The 21,715-nt window shown below is 47.2% G+C and overlaps 5 protein-coding genes across 5 annotated transcripts; 1 reads left to right on the top strand and 4 right to left on the bottom strand.

Moving 5' to 3' along the window:
- Window positions 1-7,413: 7,413 nt before the first annotated feature.
- PG986_010648 (uncharacterized protein) lies at window positions 7,414-7,791 on the bottom strand (the record flags this gene model as incomplete). The annotated part of the gene is made up of 1 exon (XM_066846870.1): window positions 7,414-7,791. One exon carries the CDS (start codon window positions 7,789-7,791, stop codon window positions 7,414-7,416), a length of 378 nt encoding a protein of 125 aa, XP_066696361.1.
- A 2,582-nt stretch (window positions 7,792-10,373) lies between these two features.
- PG986_010647 (uncharacterized protein) lies at window positions 10,374-11,556 on the bottom strand (the record flags this gene model as incomplete). Its single annotated transcript, XM_066846869.1, has 2 exons — window positions 10,374-11,222; window positions 11,326-11,556. 2 exons carry the CDS (start codon window positions 11,554-11,556, stop codon window positions 10,374-10,376), a joined length of 1,080 nt encoding a protein of 359 aa, XP_066696360.1.
- A 1,998-nt stretch (window positions 11,557-13,554) lies between these two features.
- PG986_010646 (uncharacterized protein) lies at window positions 13,555-14,700 on the top strand (the record flags this gene model as incomplete). Its single annotated transcript, XM_066846868.1, has 1 exon — window positions 13,555-14,700. The coding sequence occupies one exon, from the start codon at window positions 13,555-13,557 to the stop codon at window positions 14,698-14,700; it is 1,146 nt and encodes a 381-aa protein (XP_066696359.1).
- A 70-nt stretch (window positions 14,701-14,770) lies between these two features.
- Window positions 14,771-15,683, bottom strand: PG986_010645 (endonuclease/exonuclease/phosphatase family protein; the record flags this gene model as incomplete). Its single annotated transcript, XM_066846867.1, has 2 exons — window positions 14,771-15,496; window positions 15,567-15,683. The coding sequence occupies 2 exons, from the start codon at window positions 15,681-15,683 to the stop codon at window positions 14,771-14,773; spliced, it is 843 nt and encodes a 280-aa protein (XP_066696358.1).
- Window positions 15,684-18,125: 2,442 nt separating this feature from the next.
- PG986_010644 (uncharacterized protein) lies at window positions 18,126-18,894 on the bottom strand (the record flags this gene model as incomplete). Its single annotated transcript, XM_066846866.1, has 2 exons — window positions 18,126-18,485; window positions 18,781-18,894. 2 exons carry the CDS (start codon window positions 18,892-18,894, stop codon window positions 18,126-18,128), a joined length of 474 nt encoding a protein of 157 aa, XP_066696357.1.
- Between the last annotated feature and the right edge of the window lie 2,821 nt (window positions 18,895-21,715).

The raw sequence follows: 21,715 nt of genomic DNA, 5'->3' as shown, positions 1-21,715 counted from the left end.
TATATACGTGATTATATTTATAATAATTAAAGTATTTAATAATGTTAAAGCCGAGGGTTTTACGGTAACGGGAAGTTTTTACGGTGTTAAAAAGTATTAAGCGTAAATAATTTATATATATATTACGGCGTACTTTATTAAGCTAGATAAACTTTTAATTTTTACCCGAGGAGCCTTAAAAAACTTAACGGTTAAAAGAAATCGGGGTACTTAATTAAATAAGCGAGCTAACGCTAGTAAAGAGTTTATTTCGAGCGACGACGGTATTTAAAAAGGCTATAATAGCTTAGCGCTAATTATCGCTTATAGTAATAAGCGCGGCACGAGTCTCGGCGGGCTTAACGGCGGGATTAACGGCGGGCTTAGCGATAAGCTCAACGGGCTTATTAACGGGTTTAGCGGGCGTAATAACGGGCTTTTTAATAGTGGCGGCAGTTTTAATAATAAACTTAGCGGGGGTAATAGCGAGCTTTTTTAATAGCGGTAATAAGTAAAGCGATAAATTAATTAATAAGCTTAACGTGCTTAACGGAAAACTATTTAAGCTATAAAGCGCGCTTAATACGCTTAGCTTTATATCGAGCCTTTTTTTAGTATTTTTTTTACGTTAAGCTCAGTTTATAGCGATAATTTATTAGAAATTTTTTAAAGGCGAGAGTATTTCGTTATTATCTTTATATTTATAAAGTAGCTTAGCGAGGTTACGAAGAGGATCGTTATTTCTTTTTTTTTCGCTAATATTAATAACGTACGAGTTAAAAGTAAAATTTATAATTCTATATACTAAGATTAGTATCGCGAAGCCGTTTAAGCGCGTAATATCGATTAACCGGTAAATATAATAAGTCGAGTAATGTGAAAGTTTTTATAAAATAAGTTTAAAGTAATAATTATAAACTATCTCGTAATTAATAGGCGTTTATAAACGAGGCGTAATATAAAGATTTATATACGTAGTAATAAAAGCACGAAGAAGAAAAAAAAAGGTTAGGCTAATTAATTACGTTTAAAAATACTTTATAACGTATTACGAGGTAGTTAATTATTTATTTAAAGCTATACTTATTATTTATATTAATAATTATTACGAGCGGAATATATTATATTCACTTTAATAAGCTAAGATTTCTATTTTTTAAATAATAATTACTAGGGCACCTCTACCCTACGATTATTAGTTTATAATGGTTTTAATCTTACCTACGTGAACAATTAACCTGCTTAGCAGGCTAATTAGGGGGTGTATCGCAAGAGGATAGAAACAGGGGGTCGCCCCTTAACGCGCTTAGCGCGCTACGTTAAATATTTTATTTATATATTTATTAGTACGGTAGCACCTTTCTCTTTTGTCCTTTCTTTCTTTCTTTTAGACAACACTTTAGCACTCAATACACCATCCGAACGCTCTCTGCCGTGCGATAATACTCTTATGGATTGGCCATTTCTCATCGCCAATGATGAGTTCAGCATCTGCGAAGAGTTCGTTTCTGTACAGCTCCTTTCCTGAGCTGACAAGCATGTCATGTACATCCATACACTCCATGTTGGCTGATTGATAGGTGGTGTGTCGTACGCTCGTCGGTTTGCGCAGCGTTGCGGATGGTAGTGGTTTGCTGGAGGTTTGTACAACCAGCGGTTGATGTGGGTGGGATGGAGAACTGGTGGAGTCCAGGCCTGCCCAAAAGTTGAGTGGGAAATCCTGATAGCTGAAGAAGTTCACTCTCGTTTCACGTTGATAATCAAGTTCGTTTTGGTGTGCGATATATTTAAGTTGAAAAGATCGATAACTCGGTCGAACCATCGAATAATCGAAAACAAACTTTATTATTTAAATCTACGAGGTCGAATTGACCTAGCCGAACCTTTATCGAGGGGACGCAGCCAAGGCGCTACGGTATAGATAATCCGATGGATAATCCGATGGTTATTAATATCGATCGCGCCGGACTCGCGCAGAGCCAGTACCACCCGCGAAGCAACGTTACGGCGTATAACTAAAGACTTTAAACGCCTCAGACGCGTCCCAGCAGCGAAAATAGCTCGAGAAGAGGTATCGAAGAAGGATTAAAGTATTTAAAGAAACTGATCGCTAATTTAATAGCCCCTAATAGTAAGCGTAAAGAGATTTTTTAAATAATTAGGGAATTTCGTACCGAAGTAACTGAACTACGACCGCACCTCGATAACGACGATAACGCGCTAATAACCCGCGGGGAATTGCGAAAAATAATCGGAGAAATTATTACCTAAACTACACAGAATCCCAAAGCTATACAAATTAAGTCTTAGGTTTAAATTATATTTACGCCGCGCGGCAGCGATCCTATTACTTAGTAACCGAAAATTATCGTCCTAGCCCGTCGAAACCGCGAAGTAGTAATTAAAAGCGTAAATTAATTTAACGATATTTTAAAAAAAAGCCAATAAATATCGTATAAAGCGTTAATACAATAATCGGGTATAGCGAGGCTATCGTAACGAGAAAACTACTTAACGGCGATATTATTTTTATCTTTAAAAACAAAGCGAAGAAATATATAAAAAATAATAGATAAGTTTTAAACGCCTTCGGGATTAACGCGCAGCTTACTTATAAAGAATTCGTAGTTATCGCGAAAAAGGTCTTAACGAAAAAGCTACGGGATACCCACGACGAAGCCGCGTTATTACGTAGCTTACTCGTAAATAAATATAACCCGAGAGAGATTTCGAAATATAAACGTAGCCTACCAAAGAATCCCGAAATACGCTACGCCTCCCTTATTTTATATGCGAACTCCGTTTAAATTGCGAAGGACTTATGCGACAACGGCTTAATATAGGATTTCGAGATCTTCGATTACGAACCGTATAACGCCAGCTTCCGCATTTAATAGTATTACCGCTGCTACGGTTACGGCTACGTAGTTAAGTATTATCGGAAGCAGTAGCGATATAATTACTGTTTTATAGTAATATACTCTAAGAGAGATTAAAAGTGCCCCTAAAGAGGACTACGAGGCAGGAAACGTTATATTAATTACGGTAGGGAATACACGGCGTGGGATCGCGGCTGCCCCGTAGCGATTTAGTAGAGAGAACGCGTGAGAGAAGTTTATGTTTACCGGCCTCGTTAGTTCGAAGTCTATAATACCGGCGATAGTTCGGCAGGAATAGGGCGTTTATTATTACTAATGACGCTCCTTATTAGCGATAGAGAAAGGTATATAGTAGTTTCGTAAAAAAGAAGCCGCCCGCGATTCGATTCGATAGCGAGTAGTTAAGGTAAAGAAATATGCTCGTAAAGCCGGCGCGGTACCGTCGCTCCCTTATTAACGTAAAATACTATTATAGTTTTATAATTATAAGCTTATAAATAATATACTAAAACGTCGTAATATTAAAAGTAATAACGGTACTTGCCTTAACCAACCAAGAGGAGTACGATATATTAGTATTATAAAAAGTATAAACGAACCCCCGTACGTAAACCGCGTATTGCTTAAAAATAGCTAGGTATCGAATAATTTACGGCGAGGGCCGAGCGGCTATCTATATATATAAACGCCTCGATATCGCTAAGCTAGAGATTAAAGTAAGCCCCGATTAAGCTGCCGTTACGATACCGAGGGGAAAAAGTAGCCGCTTTACTATATAATTTATATATTCGCTAATCTAAAAAACTTTTCAATAGCGAAGCCCTTTAAGCGACCTCGATACGACCTCGTACCCCGGGCGATATTTATTCGTTGGAGACTTTAATATATACTATTTACTTTGGAACGTGCATGGTAGGAAATCGTACGGAGTAAATAACTTTTTTACCTTTACGGACTAATAGAACTTAAAGCTAGCTACGCTATATAGAAAAATTACGAGACGACGCCACGAATAAAGAGATTTTACGCTAGACCTAGCCTAGGTAATACGAGGAACGACAATCTTATATAAAAGAGACCCTGGCTTAAAAGGTTCTAACTATAGGGCACAGGTCGTTCGCGTCGAACTAAAAGTTAACTCGTTACGAGGTAATAAAACGAAAGTAGAAGGATAAAACTAAACGATATTAAATAAGGGGCTGGCACGGGCGGAAGCCGGAACACGTTTAACCGATATCGCCGAGCTAATAAGCCCGGAAGAGTTAGATTAAGCTGTCGATAACTTTATAGGCGACCTATAAAAAATTACCGACATAACAGCCCTAAAAAAGACCCCCTATACTGGTAAAAGTACGCCCTGGTAGTTACCGGAGATCTAAAAAGCGTAAATTATAACGAAATAACGATACCGAGCCTATTTCGCGGTACCCTCGCAATATATTTAGAACTAATACACCGAGTCGAAAACGGACCTAGAGAGAATCGTTTAAATAGCGAAAACGAAAAGTTGGCGCTACGTAATCGCCGCTGCCTCCTACGATTTTAAAACACTTTAATCGCTCGAACGATGGGCCCGATTACGGAGCTAAACGCCACTATAAATAACGGGAATCCTAGAATTACGACGTAGCGAAAGAGCTATTAACGAGGCGCGAAGCTACGACGAGAAAGCTACGTTCTTTTCGAAAAGGTTTTTCTTTAACCTAAAAGCCGACCTTACGGATTTAAATACCGTACCAAACTACGCCCCTAGCCTTACCCCTATCGAGGCAGAGGTAACGGTTAAGGAGATAAGAGATATTATTAAGTAGACGGGACCCTGGAAGGCTCCAGGGGAAAACCTTTTACCTCCTAGTTTCCTTAAAGCGTATAGGGAACCCCTTTTCCGGACGTTAGCCGGCTTGGCGATAGCGAGCTTCCGGCTTGCCTACTTCCCTAAATATTTCCGTACGGCAAAGGTTATCGTGATCCCAAAGCCAAATAAAACAGCAACCGAAAAGCAGACACCTAGTAGATAAAAACCTATTTTATTACTTAATACGGTCGGGAAAGTAATAGAGACAGCTATAAACCGGCGAATTACCGGAATAGCCGAGGAGTACTCGCTTTTACCTAAAGGCTAAATAAGGAACCGAACGTAGCGGTTTACCGAGCTAGCTATTCGACTAATTATCGACGTTGTCCGTATAACGTGGCAATAAAAAAGCGTCGCTTCCTTCTTTCAGTTTAATATTAAAGGCGTTTTCGATATAGTTAACTATAAAAGATTAATTGCTATACTCCGCGAAAAAAGACTGCCGGATTGGGTTTACCGATAGGTCGAGAGCTTTATTACGGACAGATCGGTTTACCTTTATTTCGACGGCAAGTCGTTAAAAAGGATTTAGCTCCGCGTTAGTATTCCGCAAGGCTCCCCGTTATTACCGATCCTTTTTATTTTCTATATCGTTATATTATACGAAGAATTAAAAGCGTACGAGCAGCTTATTATTATCGGATTCGCGGATAATACGAATTTTATTACCGTAGAGCTAAACTACGTTACGAATTACCGAAACTTAAAAAAAGCTTGGGAGACTTATAACCGCTAAGCACGCACGAGAGGGATAGAGTTCGAACTTAAAAAAAGCGAGCTTATTTATTTTATTAAAGCGCGAAAAGCTTATACGCTATAGGTACGCCTCGGAGACGCTGTTATAGCGCCGGTAACCTTTGCGAGATTTTTCGGCGTTTAGTTTTATCGGAAGCTATAATAGAAAAACTATATCTTAAAAATTAAAGCGAAAATAGTAACTTAAACATTAGCTTTTACTAGGCTCGCAGCGTTAGTTTGGGAATGTTCGGTATAAAGGGTAAAGAAGCTTTATACGAAGGTAATACGCAGTGTACTCGCGTACGGAACGTCGGCTTAGTATAGAGTGGGCGATACCGAAAAAAGGCCAGCCTTTAGCCTTATAATAGTCCAGAATTCTTATCTTTGAACCGTAACAGGGGTATATAAAGCGACCCCTTAATACTACTTAGAGACTGAAGCGGCAGTTCCCCTCCTCGACTTCTATCTAAGTGCGAGGGTAGCTAGCTTCGAGATACGTACGGAAACTACCGGGAAGTTATAATTTTTACGCGGCGCCTATATAAAAGCGGCAGAGATTATTAATAAAGAACGTAGCGCAAAGAGAAGGAAATAAAGGAGACCCTAAGGGGCTATTAACGAAGCCCCCACGATTTTATGGCTAAGCGACGCTTAATTAACGTTAATTAAATAATGGCTAAATAGTTAAACGGTCGAATAAGCGCTCAAAAAGAAATAGGAATAAAAATGGTTCTATGCCGTTACTCCGACGCGAAGCCGCCGCGAACTAGCTATAAAGTCGCCGCTAAACTAGGGAGCGTGCCGTCGTTACGACGATATGTTTAAGCACGAAGTATCGGTTTTAATATAAACACGCACTGGAAAAATAAGGCTTAAATCGTTCCTGTTCACCTATCGGGTTTTAAACGTCCCGACGCCGCTATGTAACTACGGTAAAGGACGGGAGACAGCCGAATACCTAATCTTATACTGCAAAGACTTCGAAGGAAAACAAGAGTAGTTAATAAAATAGTTAACACCTAATCCGCTGCGAACTCGTCGCGATCTAGCGGCGCTTACTGCAAAAAAAGATACGGCGAAGGTTATTACAAAGTGGCTTCTACGGACCGGTCGACTGCCGCTGTATAAGTTAACAATAGAGATTAGGGGACCACCCGAACCTGGATAATCTCTCTTCAGGCCCTAAAGCAAGGGTCACTAGGCTGGTGGGTAAGAACCAGCATGGTAACGTCGAGCACGTGAGGTAGATTTTACGATATTGGCAGCGTATATTTTTAGTCCAGCTTCGGCACGGTTTATTACACGAGGAATTAGGTAGATGTACCGAAGGCCTTCGGCATACGGCGTACTATTAATAATAATAATAATAATTCACGTTGATATCACACCTGGCTTAACTCCTAGGCCTCGGATTAGCCCCTCCGAGTGAAATAAATAGCGGTTGCTATAACGGATTGAAGAGATGTCGATGTAGTATCTCTGTAAGCTCTACGGGTACAAAATCACCACAACACCACCGAGCACGCCAAAGCCCTAGGTCGGTACGGAACGGGATGGGGAGGTTAGGTATCTATCTTTGCACCTGACAAACGTACATCAGAGAACCAATCAAGAATTAAGCATGATTTACCTTTATCTACGATATACCTTAACCTGAAATAGGATCTTGACCCTTGAAGACAGACGGCACATGAATCATCTTGAGCACGAACGCCTCAAGGTCTGAGGGGTATACATCTACTCTTGAGGCACACGAGGCGGTCAGCCATGGTGATTTTGTGTATTCTATCTGAACCTCTAAATGTCTATGGCAATTTCGTGAGCGAAGTGAAAATATCGACATCCGTGTCGTCTCAGACGTTGCCTCAAACGTCGAAGTATGCCGTGGTCCAAGATGAACACTGCGAATGGGCAATTGCTCGTCTCCATGTCTCTTTTGCCCTTTCTAGATCCCTTCGTTCCCTATGCATTGTCCGCATCCTCCTCCCGTTGAGCGCAATCCTCACACAGCCCGTGAACTGTGAGCTTTCGAGATCTTCCGTCCCTGGAAGCCCATGTCTTGGCAAGCGGGATATGGTACTTCGAGTCTCTGCATCTGTCACACTTTGCGGGTTGCTCCGAGCACACCACTGATCTGGCTCCCTGGTTCTCTGAATCCATCATGAGCTTGATAATGGTCACTGCGAGTTCGGGCAGGCCCTCCAGAGCGTCGATGAATCGGGCGTCCTTGCAAACGATGACGTAGGTCGTCTGGAGGAATCGGGTCATGAGCTTGCGGGCAGCCTCGAAAACTGGACAGTCGGTGAAGGCAATTCGGGCAGCAGAGAAGAACTGGTCCATGTCTTCGTCTTTCCAGGTATCGCGGATACATTGGATGGCATAACCAGAATCGCGGCCGAAATGCCAAATCTCACAGCCTTGCACGTGAAGTCGGTCACGGAATCGAGTAAGGGCGTCTGCTTGGAGACTGTCAATCTGGAAGTAGTCGGCAGCTTGGTAAATCCCGAGAAGCTGGTCCAGTCCGACGTCCTTTGACACTGTTGTCTGGTTAGTTATGTACTTAAAGTGTTTTTTCAGGGCGGGTAAGCATACACTGGCCGGTGTAGATGTACTTCAAGATCTGGTAAGATGCAACCCCTATCGGCTGCCCCCCCCTTAAATAACCCCTCCAGATTTCAAATGATTCTAGAGCCCCTGAGCAACAACAATAGTATATAAAGGGGTCAAATCTCACTCGTTTGTCAATTGAAATAGATTAATCTTTTCTTTTTTTTTTCCTTTTTTCACTACTACTAACATAACTAAAGAAGCTCGCATTGCCCAAGCGGTCCAGGCCGTGCTGGCCGGCGGAAGTATTAATCGTGCGGCTAAAGACCATAATATTAATAAGGGTACCCTTCGCAACCGATTTAGGGGTTAATATTTAAAAAAAGAGCAGGATGAGACTCGGCAGTTGTTTACCCTTACGGAAGAAACCTTTTTAGCTAAATAGGCCTTTTTTCAGGCTAATTTAAGCTATATACTTACGTACCGACTTTTTCGTATATATACCTAACGCATTTTTCTTATAAAAGAGGTCGATTACTTTATTAGTAAGCGATAGGTGCACCGTTTTTTAAGACGTTATCCGGCTTTTAAAACCGTGCGTACTAAAATGATAAATTTCCGGCGCCTCGTATATATATTAAACGGGGCCGTGTGAGGGTTTTTTAATCGGTTTAATATTACTATTATTATAAATATACCCCCTCGATTTAAATTTAACGCCGATAAAATAGGAATTGCGATAATAATAAGGGAGGGTATTATAATAATCGGCCTTGCCGCCTATTAAAGTTTAATACGAAACGACTCGGTGAATTACGAGTGGGTGATTATTTTAAAGTGTATTAATACTATTAATAATATTTTACCGCTTTTAGTTATATTTAAAGGTTAATCGGTTTAGTAATAGTAGTTTTTTTAAAAGGAGGATAAAATTAATTGCGAGTATAAAGACTAAGCTTTTAAAGCGTTATTAAAAGGATAAACTTTTAATTTTATAGCCTTAAAATAGTTAAGAAAGATTTTTATTTTCTTAATTAAGCTTAATAACTTTAATTAATAGAGGCTCTTAATTTTAAATAAATATAAAAGTTATATCGATAATAATTTTATACTGGCGGCGTTAAAGGTTAAAGTGTAGCTCTTTTACTTATTACTATATAGCTCCTATATGTTTTAACCCTTAGATATTAACTGTTTTAAGGTTTTAAAAAGAGGTTCCGAAGGGAGCTTAACTTAATATACGCCGTTATTAATAATAGCTACGTTAAAAAGGGGACTTTCTTCGAGTTTAAGTTAAAGTACGTAAAGTGGTTTTTACTTTTAAAATTATCGCTGGTAAATAGGCAGTAATTAGTATTTACCTTTTTAATATTAATAAGCCGATGAATAATAGGCTCCGTCGTACTAATATAGTGCGAGCTATCGATGAGGCTATCGCCGCCGAGGATGCGCGCTAGCCAGTTAAACCGAAGGCTGGAAGGATCGAGACGCTTAAAAATAGTCGGCAGGTTAAAAATTTAGGGGCTGCGATGCTTAGTGCTGATGTTACTACCGGTGATTTAACTAAGAGGTTGTTGTAGAAGAAGCTCGGCAAGAGTGTTGATGATTTGACGGCCTGGATCGGCCGGTTAGAGCAGGAAAAAGCCGGTCTGGAGGCAGATTTAGAGAAAACAAGATTTTAGAAGAGGAGGAAGGTCGACGAGGACCCTAATGAGGGCTTTGTATATATGGCAAACATTAGGGAGGTTCAAGAGGACGTCAAAGAAGGAAGGCTAAGGAAGAGGCCGAAAAGGCCGAAAAGGCGCGCCGATGAGGTGGTGGAAAGTGATGCAAATCGAGCTGGTGGTAAGGGTGATTCTATTGTAGTGCGCACCAGCCGAAATAGGCCTTAAAATGCAGTGTGCGTTGTTTAATTGACCTATCTATTGCTGATGTTGTTGATTTTTACATCTATTTTAGGTATGTCATTTGAGGGGGGGCAGCCGATAGGGGTTGTATCTTAGTAGCCTCAACTACTCCCTGAACTACACACAATTCCATTTCCATTGCCAATTTCCGTAACGCCTGAACCTTTTGAGGAGATAAAGATGCCCCTCCGTGGGCTGATTGATCCATCGCCATGGAAATAACGCCAATCGCACAACTCACTCGACTCGCTCGGAAATCACCACTCTGATTGAGTATAATCAATGATCTCGGATGTACGAGGCCCGAGCCAGAGACTCAGCCTGCACTCTCCAAACATCCTTACCATGCCTGACCAACTCGGGCCCAAACTCGTCCAGCATCTCCTCGACACTCGGCTCCCCCTCTCGAAGCGCCTGGGCGACCTTCTCTTCGGAACCCGCATCGCACCCGCCAAACGTCGCGGCCTGCTAGACCGCCTTCCACTTGGCAACGGCGGCGACGGCCTCGGGGTGCGCGCTGTCGACGCCCGTGGCGACCAGGTAGAACGAGGAGCGCGTCGTGTGGCTGACGCGCGGCTTGTGCAGGCGCACCTGCTCCGAGAAGCGCGAGAGGCGCCGGAGCGTGCAGAGCGTGGTCCACATCTCGACCTTGTGCAGGAGGATCACCATGGTGCCGCCGGGCTTGAGGTGCTCGAGGCCGAGGGCGAGCTGGACGTACTTGAGGCGGTAGATCTCGTACAGCTCGCGGTAGTTCTTGCTATCGCTGGTCGCATCAATCTTGTCATCGTCGGTCGTGCCGTTCTTGTCATCGCTGGTCGCGTTGTTCTTGTCGCCGGCCCCACTGCTTCGGTCTTGGGTCCGGAGGATGTGGCCATCGCAGAGGACAAGGTCGAAACGGTCAACCTCGCCGATCTGGCGCGGGAGGAACTTGTCGGCGTCCGGGTGGTCCGCGGGGATGTCGGTCGCGCCCATCATGTCCTCGGCTAGCATCGTGACGTCGAGGAACTTCATGCAGCGGCGGCGGAAAGGGCTCAGGAGGTTAGGGTAGCCGCCGTCTTTCGGGTTGAGGCTAAAGCCGACCGCGCCGCAGCCCGGGTTGATGCGCATGGCGTGGTTGAGGAAGCCGCCGGGGGCGGCGCAGAGGTCGAGCACGCTGCAGGGGCGCGGCGGCATCTGGAAGGCGCCCGTGTTGGTATGGAGCTCCTCGGCGATCTTGCCCATGAGTTTGTAGTTGAATTCGGAGATGTCCTTGCTCAGGTTGTCGGCGCGCTTGCGCTGCTCTTGGAATGCCTTGTCGCCGTCGGAACTCTCCCATCCCTATATACGATGGCATTTCGGATCAGCAGCTTCTACGGATCTGGCTCGTAGCGTCGCAAGAGAAAGAAAGGAAGGGTGGAGGTCTGTTTTGGGGTTTGTTTACCTTGCGTCGCAAAGCAGCGAGCGTTCGGAACTCTTCCGCGTCAGGCTCCGCCATCAGATACTTGACCACTGCACTGGTGTTCTCGTCGATCTCACGCTGGGCGAGGTGCGATGGGCGGTAAGCGAGGCCACAGAGGCCGGCGCGCACGAGGATGTCACTTGGGACAGGGCCGCTGCCGCTGCCACCACCGCCGCTATCCGGAGACGAGGAGTCGATGGAAACGTCCTTCATGGTGTCTAACGGGTGTCGTTTGGTTCTTGTGTGGATTGTTAAGGGGAAGGCGGTGGGCGGGTGATGAGGAAAGGACGGTGGATGGATTCAAGACTGGGTGGGTATTGATGGTATAAGGTAAAGGTACAGGTACAGGCAATCCTTGGGACGCGTCTCCTGTCTGTTTTGTTTTGATTTGCAGGCGGCGATTGTGAAGCGGGCGTGGTTGAAGGAAGGAAGGAGCTATCCAGCAGTATTGGCTCCTGCCACAGCAACAGCAGCTTTATCAACAATCGACGCGTCGGCCTGTACGGCTTTGGTCTTGAACCCCAATACCCAAACAATTCTCTCACCCAGGCTGGCTTCCTTAGCAACAAGAGCAGCCTACCAGCCTCGGTGGGCAACCTATGTCTTTCCAGACTGTTCTTTGAGCCAGGTTCCAACGTAGTTGCCTAGGCCATTGGAGAGAAACACTGACACGATAACGTAAAACCCCAGCGTATTCAGATCGACGTACCGTCTTTCATACCACATGAACAGAGGATGGGAGCAATGGACTAATCGCTTCAATTCCATGCGCGCTTAGGCCTATATGACGACGTAGTAGTTGCAATCTGCCCCTGGAATAGGGGGTAAGGCATATCTTTCGCAATCGCAATTTGATAACCATCACCCATTCTAGAACCTTCGAGTAGACATGAGACTAATACATACTATCACCGTCGTGCTGACGGGAAGGCAGAGGGGGCAGAGACCTGCCAGCTCTTGATGCGTACGTAGTTGGATAGATATAAGAATTGGCGGACCTGCTAAGGATAACGGTGCCTCGTGTTTCTTATCTGCCTGTGTCGAAAATTGCAAGACTGTTTCAGGTCCAGGAGGTAAACCTTTCTAGAAGCATGTGCTGCATTGTGTCTTGGATCTGGGTCAAGCCTTCGTCTATCTTGGACTGTTTCTACCAGTTCGGAGGATGGCAGCTCACTCAGCATATATAGCGACCGGCCGTTACCGTTTAAAACATCTACCGTACCTGCTCTTTCACTGCATGATGTCATATAGCTTCGCCAACTCCAAGACATTATCACCCGATCCCAAAGATATCAGCAGTCTATCTTGTGCCGAATACCCGCCCCTTCGATGTGTGAATAAATGCATGCATATGTTAAGAAAATAAGAGGGTTTCCGTGTCACGGTGTTGCTCATTCGACCAGTCACCTGTGCACTGAGCGATGAGGCTCGGGTGTAGCAGCACTTGAGTAATGCCGATCATGCCTTACTAAACCAACCTGTTCGTTTCCTAGTACCCCCCCCCCACAAGATCGAAGCTACATGCGCAAGAAGACATTCGATCGAGGATCAGCACATCGCAATATCTGCCCCTTAGTGGGAAGTGCATCCGTCAATCGAGCTCGAGGCGGGCTTTGTTCGCAAGCCTCCGACACGATGACGTATTGCTGTCAAGGTACAGACCGAACCGAGTCTTAGTGGATCGAAAGACACGAGTGCGCAGGGCTTCGAAGCATTAAAGAGAGGCGATGTCAGTCTCTGAAGGCGAGGTCACCCATTTTCGGTGGTGACTCTCCTCAAAACGTCAAAACGGGGCGAAAGCCGGTGATTGGCTGCGTGGGGGTGCTAGTGGCAGTCACACCCTCCCAAACCAGCCGTCAGCTGATTGATGATTGGGGCATCAGGCACGACCACGCCCTCCCATCTGACTGGCCGCATCAGCAGGCAGAGCCGGAGTGTTCGCTCGCCAGCAGGCAGGAAGTCTCATGGACGAGTATGTGAACCTTTAAAAGAGAAATGAAGGCGCCAGGTTTGCTCGCTGTGCCTGGCGACATGGGTTTGCATTCATTCCCGCCATTCAACCCTTTCAAACGCACACGACAGACAACCATCCAAACACGTGCGCTCACTCACAACGAATACCGCGCACGGAGTTCCGACTTGACTTGAGTTGGCTTCGAGTCCTAAGGACCGAACGGAAATAAAAAGGGAAGAAGACATATGAGAACAGCCATGGGCGGCTCCGACAACGACTCCCTCGAGCTGACCGACTTCCTCCTGGGCGCCTTCGGCGCGGCCCTGACGCTGCTGAACCTGATCGCCCTGTACGCCGACATGGTCGCCACGATCCGGCAGGCCCCCAAGCAGATGCGCGAGGCCTTCGGCAACGTGCGCCAGCAGCTCAGCGAGGAGCGCGAGGCCCTCACCCACCAGATGCGCCAGAGCCGGCTGACGCAGGAGCAGCAGCGCAAGCTGCACGAGGCCGCCAGCAAACGGGACATAGCTAACGGGAGTGGGAATGGTGGCGGGGTGGTGCTCCTGCCGCTCACGTACACGGACGAGACGCTGCTGCTGCACTACAACACCCTCAAGAACCTCTGGGTCCAGTTCAAAGAACTCGAGCAGCCCTTCCTTTTGCCCTTGGACGAAGTCCACCTAGCCGAGTCCGCCGCCTACCAGCTCGACCGCGACGACTCCTGGAACACCGAGCACTTCCGCGCCGCGCGCCTGGACCCCCCGCACAAGAGCCACGGCACCAAGAAAACAAAGAACTACGACCACAAGCACGAGTTCCTCGGCCCCGAGGCCCTCGAGTCTCTGTACCAGTGCTCCTTCGTGCACCGCTTCATCTGGTGGCGGACCAAGCCCGACGTCAAGCGCCTGGGCGAGAAGGTCGTCAAGATCATGCTGCGCCGCATGGAGCGCGAGGTCACCCAGACCCGCCTCATGGTCATGCAGAGCCGTGGCATGGACTTCAAGTACGACGGGCTCTTTTACGAGAACGCAGCCTTTGGCGGAGCAGGCCACGAGCACGAGCACGGCGACGAGCACGATGACGCCAGGACGGCGGCCGCGGCGGCGGTAGAGGCGGATCACCGGAGGATGGCGCATCGCAGGTCGAGCCGGCGTGGGACCGCGGCCGTGCCGACGACGTCGGGTGCTGCTGCTGCTGCGGATGGGGAGAGGATGGTGTGGCCCCGAAGAGCGTCCTCCGCGGGACCGGGTCCGGCTATAATACGGGATGACCGCATCTACAGACAGCGCGAGAGTGTCGATCGCGGCAGGGGATACTACGTGACAAGACAGGAGGCGGCTAGGCGGTGGGGACCGCGGGGTGCTATTCGCCATAGCAGATCCAGATCGCCAAGACGAAGCTGATGGGGACCAGGTGAATGGAGGATACCAAGTACTAATTACGTATGTATTCAAGTGTATTAAACCGAATGAGTTATGCAAAAGTCACATCAGCATACGTCGCCCGATGATCGCTAACTTTCATACCGTCCACATTGTTGTCAATGATCTCCCAGCGCTGTGCCGTCGTGAGGTTCTCCTTATTGGGCCCCAGCCAGATAAAGTCGATGCGGCTAATGCCGTCCGTGTTGAAGTCGGTCCAGGTCGTCGTGATGTCGCCGATCTTCTGCGCGCCCGAGTCGGCCACCTCTGTAAGGTAGTCGAGCCCCACGAGGGTCTGGAACGCGTCCCCGTCCCCCTTGGCCCCAGGCGCCGAGTTGAAGTCGCCCGTCAGCGTGACCCCGAGCCCCGGGTACTTCTGTTGTACCGCCTGGACGACCTGGACCGCGACCTTGATCCCCTCGGAGCGCGCCTGCAGACTCACGTTGTCGAGGTGCGTGTTGGCGTGGATGAACCGCTTGCCCGTCGCGATATGCTCAAACACCCCGACCACCACGACGCGCTTGCTGCCCGCGCCCCAGCTCAGCGAAGGGGTCTCGGGCGTCGTCGACAGCCACTTCATCTCCTCGTACACGAGCCGCACCTGGTCCGGCCGGTAGAAGATGGGGTTGTACTCGCCCGCGTGGTAGCCGTCGTCGCGGCCGTGGCCGACGCGGGACCAGGTGCCCGTGCCGCCCGACAGGCCCTTGTTTATGTCGTCGATTTGGTTCTGGAGGGCCTCCTGCAGGGCTATGATGGTGACGGCACCGGGGGGCGGCTCCTTCGGCGCCGTCGACCATGGATTGGATTTGCGCGATCACGTGTGGTTGCCGGCAGCGGCTTTTCGAGACCGAGCAGAAGAGGTCCCACCACGGCTTCTCGTTGGACACGGGGCTCGAGGTCGCGTAGCGGATGTTCCAGTCTACGATGCGCACGGGGAGGCCGGCTGCCGTCACGGAAGACACCATAGTGGCGGTTGCGGCGAGAAGGCCGATTGCCCGACTGATTGTTGGACGGTGCATGGCGTAGTTCTGGGAGATGGTACTCGGAAAAGGAGAAGGGGTGAAAGTTTCTCTGTGGTTGTCCGTGACGAGCTGGCAGAGAAGCCGAGGACCTCAGGACAGAGGCTTCTCGTCGTTCATATAACCAGCGACGGCTAAACTCTGTCACCAGAATCCCAATCGCCGATGCTACCTCATTTAACATACTCCTGGGCCACCCCAGTTTAATCCGCGTTCCCGTCGATGCTTATCGGGGTTCATCCAAAGAAGGCTCGAACTCTCCGGTCGTCACGCTTCCGCTTGGAGTGTTCTTATTAGGCATATGTCCCGGAGTGAGCGGTTCTGTGAATAGACCATCACGCTCTCGGCCGGGCTTTCGGGAGGCTTGACTCGTGATAGCTCCAGGGGTCCGTTTCAGAAGATCCCGTCAGCCACACTTTCTAAGGCTTCCCCGGACAATAGGCCCACTAGTATCGGAACGTAAGCGATGAGCTCATTAGGTAAAGTATTTACAGGCCTTTTTCGAGTATGAAATACATTACCACGATGTGAAATCCAGTTGCACTGCTACCTTAATAGCTGCGTTACCAGCATTACCGGCCGGGTCGACCTCCTGGAAGCTGGTATCGTATACGCATAAAATACTTATGCCAGGCTTATGAAATTTAATAAACTTTCAGGGGGGAACCTGTAGTGGTATCGATCTAGGAGGCTATAGCATTGCAGGTGCTGCACCGCCACCGTCCCGACGATGCTACCTGCATCGACAGGGCCTGCCAGACCACCTCCCGTGAACGACCAGCCAGCTTGGCAGCCAGAAGTCCCGATCCGGGCATTGCTTGCTTGATTGGGCCAAGGTGCTCAAACCGGAATTTGGCAACATATGCAATGCCTTCTGAGCACATGTCCTTGGTTAGTATGCACTTTTTGGACATGGCCCCCGGGCTCATTCCCAGCACCCGCCTATAACACAGACGAACGTCCTTTCTTGGCATCTCGAAGAGCGCGTGGGATGCAGCCCTCTCCAGATGTTTGTGTTAGTTCCAGTCGCCCCGGCTCTTCGCGCAAAATATCGCCTACAGGCACACATCGCGCCAATCGCGCTCGTGTTGCGCCAGGCTACGTCAGAACTGCCGTGCTTGCCAGAAGGTGACTCACTTGCCCGCCAGTCTTCTCGTGGAGATCGTCGGCGAGGCCGAGTTAGTGGACTTGAACATCATGGGTTTCGATCGCAACGGCGTTTACAGCGTGCTGTTGATTTGCGCGCCGTTGACCGCCGCTTGATCATGTGCACTTGTTGGGCGTCCTACCGGGGTGGGGTTTTTCTCTTTCTTCAACAGATCCGCATTGCCCACAGTGGACTTTGACAATTGATGCCCAAACTTATCTGAGGTTTGATATGAGCGAAACAATGGCTAGTCGGCCGTTGGGCGGTGTGGGTTTTTCTAGAAGGTAGTTCGAGAGGAGTTCTCTTGGTGGTGAGGGGTAGAGTCAAGATAGGTAGGAAAACGGGATTGAATTGTGCATGTGGTGAAGCTAGCTTGTGACAAGGAAGTCGCGAAGTATCTTCAACGGGAGCACTAAAATGGAAATGCCCGGTGACCCAAAATAGTGTACGGTAGGTACTACTGGGATCGTCGACGAGTCGCACCTTCCAATCCGGGGGCTCTTGTTTAGCACCGTTTGCCTTGCTGCTCACCGTCAATCCGTTACTGCGACGACACCTCGAGATTTTGATCGCTGTAGGTATGATGAGATCACCGACAATGTTGCACAGTAGTGCGGGGCTTCCTTCTCCTGCTCCTGAACGCTTTGGTCACAGAATGGCCCAGGCCAACCCCAACGCGAAAATACGTGTAGGGAGACACGATAGCACCACGCAATAGCACTGACCAGTAAACTGACGTCAGAACTCAAACGACATATTCGCATGATCCTCGATTTTTCGACATGGTTGTTTCAGTTTCAGCCTCGCTCTGTCGAGGCATCGACGCTGCCAAATGCAGGCAATGGCAATTGCAGCCGTATCGTCCGCCTTATCTGATGGACATAGCTCACCTTGGGGCCCTTGCAGGCCTTGTCACTTTCAATAATTCGGGTGCTTAGCGCCCGTGAGTGCAGATCGTCAAGCCACTAATCCCAAGCCCCTGACCCAAGTTCAGGGCCCCTAATCTTACCTGGACGACCTTCCCCCGCGACCCCTGGCGCTTGAGCTCTTTCAGCCTTCTTTCCACCCAACGCTACTACGTCAGAAACGAGGCCATCACATTTCCACGTAAACACACACCACCCAATACCTACACACGAACAAACCAAACCAAGCCAAACCACACTACTACGACTCCTCCTCCTCCAATCACCCCCTCACTCTCCCCGATTCTTCACGACGCCATGGAGTTCACCAGCCAGTCAATTGTCGCCGGCGCGACGCCCGTCGCCACCTCGAGCGGGCTGCAGTACAAGCCCCGCACCGCCGACGAGCGCGAAGCTGACGCCAAGAAGAACGCCCCCAAGTACGCGCGCCAAAAGACGGTCAACTCCATCCTGACGGCCAAGTACCTCAAGGCGAAGGCGACCTTTGACGGCTACTACAACTACGACCTCGACGCCGCCTTCAACGCCGAAGACGGCACCTGGAACGAGGACAAGGACCCCTGGCTGCGCATCAAGGAGACCCTGCCCAAGTTCCTCGAGGGCTACACCAAGAAGCGCGCCGAGGAGGACCAGCCCCTGACGGGCGAAGAGCTGGAGATTCTCGCCCACGCCGTCCTACGACTGGCCAAGAAGGACTTGGAGGGCGCCGGTCGGGATCCCAAGGTGCTGGATGACGCGTTTGCCGCCCAAGTCCAGGCTACGGTGCAGAAGGTGAAGGACCAACATAACATGCCCCAGACCCGTCCGGAAGAGGACGACGAGGAAGAAGAGGTGGAAGAGGAGGAATGAAAGGGCAGCAAGCCAAGGACGGAGCTCCATCATGCAATGGAGCCCTCTTTCACTTCGTTTTAGGCAGGAGCTTGTAGCAAAACCCTTCTTCCGAGGTAATATGTGGATCGGGAATTGCTACCGCTTCGGCCCCCAACTTTGCAAGGCCCGGACCTTCCAGTTTGTGTTGCGTCCAGGCCCCGCAGGCATCGCCGCTTTCTGCAGGAACCGTACGGCCAATGAAGTCGTTGGGCATGAGGCTTGGAATATCACACGTGTCCTCTTCGTTCGAGTTTACCATGGGTCGCTCGAAGATAGCGTCAAGATCTGCTCGCCAGCAGCAGTCTCCAAGGGGGCAGGCGAAGATCGGCGAGCCCCAAGGCCCCGATGTATGTAGTACTCTGAGAGGGTGTAATTGGGGATGGGCAACTACACAATTGCAATAAAACAGGCCGGGCAAATTTTTTATTTTTTTTCTGCTGCTGTCCCATTTTACAGACTCACACGCACATCAGTCTCCAATTCGCCAAGCCAGTCAGAAGATCAGAGTGCAAATGCTGCCCAAACGGGCATCAACAAGCGCGTGCTCACAAAAATTTTCAATTGCCATCAGGATGAGACAGTGGAGGGAGAAGCGGCGACGTGGTGGAACGACTCAGGCCACCAATCGTCTGATTTCTGTTTTCTGATGTGCCGTGGTCCCGTGTCCGTAGTCGAACCTTTGCACATGTCTGTACGCTCTCGATTGTATCTTTATCCGCGACTGCCGCAGGCTTCTATCGGTTTTACTCATTACGGATCTGCAATGTGCTTCCACCGTCCTTTCGCAGGTCGGCGCATAGCATAATTTTAAAGGAGGCTGACGATGGCAGCTTGGTGCATGCATGCGGATGACATTCTGAGGGGCCTTATGATACCACACCAGCCCCCCACCATCTTCTGTCGCCTGTTACAGGTTGAGGTCGCATGAATTATGCCCGGCCTGAGCCAAAGTGACAACTGACGACCGGCGCAGTGTAATTACGTGCATCTAGATTGATTGGACATGTCTATCTAGCGGCTAAGGCTGGTAGACCCACATCTTAATTTATTAATTTATTTAATCTCATAAAGGTTTTTACTAGTTCTTTAGTAAAAAACTAAAATAAAAATCAGCCCGGGAAAACCCTTTTTCTATATTAAAATAAACGTAAATTATAGATTAATCCGAGTTAAAGCTTATTTAAAATAAGAATATTATAGAGATTTTTTTCGTTAAATATAAATATTATATTATAATTGATAATATTAACGATAATTAATTAAAATAAATAATTAAAATATTAAAATTTATTAAAAATTTATATTAACGTGGTTTATTACTACGCGACGTATATTACTTAGCGACGTACTTTTTTTATTTCTTAACTTTTTATATAAATTAATTTAATTATAACGCTTAAAATTAATTAAAATTACTCGCTATTCGATTCTTCGCTTAATTTTATATTTTTTTATATATTCGCGTATTGTAATTTATTTCGCCGTAAATATTATAACGCTTTTTACCGGTCGCCCTCCGTTTTAACGAACCTTTATTTTTATTTTTATTAGGCGTTAAACGCTTTCTTTTCAATTTTTCGTTCTATAGCTGCTACGATCTTTTAATAGTAAGGGCTTTTTTAAGCTAAATTCGCAATTTTTTAGCTCTCCGGCGCTTAAAAAATGCTAAATTAACCTCTTTTAATATATATATTTTATTACGTATAAGGGTTATTTTATAAGCTATTTTGGTTATACTTTTTATTATTTAGTTTACCGTATTTAAAATCGGCGTCGGAGAGTTTCTTTAATAGGTAAACACCCTCTTTTTAATATAAATAAAGTGCTTAGTTATTTATTAAAGGTTAAACGGCGTTTAAAGGTTATAAGTATTAATTATTTTTAAACGGGATAGGTTAAGTGTAAGCGTCTAGAGACGTATATTTAGTTTATTAATTACTTTATTAAGGTTATAAAGTATTAAATTAAATACTTTAAATTTAAATTTAATATTAATTTTCGTAAAAATAATAAAATACGCGGCTTTAAAAGCAATAAAGAACTCGAGCTTAATAATATAGTTTACAAAAGCCTTAATAAATAGCTCGATTTTTTTCGAATAAGTACGCTTTAAAAACGAATAAAATATTATATTAAAAGGTTAGAGTAAATACGATAAATAGGGAAGTATATTAATAATAATAATAACGTGGTTTACCACTACGCGACGCATATCACTTGGCGACGCACCTCAATTCAATTCCAATACAATTAAACTTCAACGCGTAATACCTCCACAACCATAATGCCTAATCAATCCCAAGAAGATCGGATAGTTTTAGCAATTCAAGCGACACGAAACGGACCGAATCAAATAAGCCAAAGAGCAGCAGCAAAAGCTTACAACATACCCGAATCAACTTTACGCCATCGAATCCACGGCCGAACTTCAGAACGCGAAATCCGACCGAAACGACGTAAAATAAATCCAACTGAAGAGGAGGTACTTCGCAAGCATATAATTGATCTGGATATCCGAGGGATGCCTCCCGATCTCGCTGGTGTAGAAGATATGGCTAATCTCCTTACCGCGTCGCGCGGCGGCGACCGCGTCGGCAAGCACTGGGTCAGGCGCTTTATCGACCGCAACCCGGACCTGAAGACCAAAATGAATCGTCGGTACGATTACCAGAGGGCTCTTTGCGAGGATTCTAAAGTTATTTCTGCCTGGTTTGCGCTGGTCGCGAATATAAAGGCGAAATACGGGATCGTCGACGAAGACATCTGGAATTTCGACGAGACCGGCTTCATGATGGGCATGATCGGGTCAACACTCGTCGTAACACGCGCCGAGCGGCGTGGAAAGGCGAAGTCGGTCCAGCCTGGTAATCGGGAATGGTCAACGGCGATTGAATGCATTAATTCGCAGGGCTGGTGCATTCCGCCGTTCTTGATCGTTCAAGGCCAATATCACCTCGCGAACTGGTCCCGCGAAACCGATTTACCGGGCGACTGGGTGATCAAGCCGACTTCCAATGGCTGGACCAACAACGAGA

The sequence above is a fragment of the Apiospora aurea genome (genome assembly GCF_038362705.1).
Source record: "Apiospora aurea strain CBS 24483 chromosome Unknown utg000007l_segment0_segment0, whole genome shotgun sequence".
NCBI lineage: Eukaryota > Fungi > Ascomycota > Sordariomycetes > Amphisphaeriales > Apiosporaceae > Apiospora > Apiospora aurea.
Note: the sequence above shows the minus strand (reverse complement) of the source record. Positions and strands in the feature narration are given on the sequence as shown.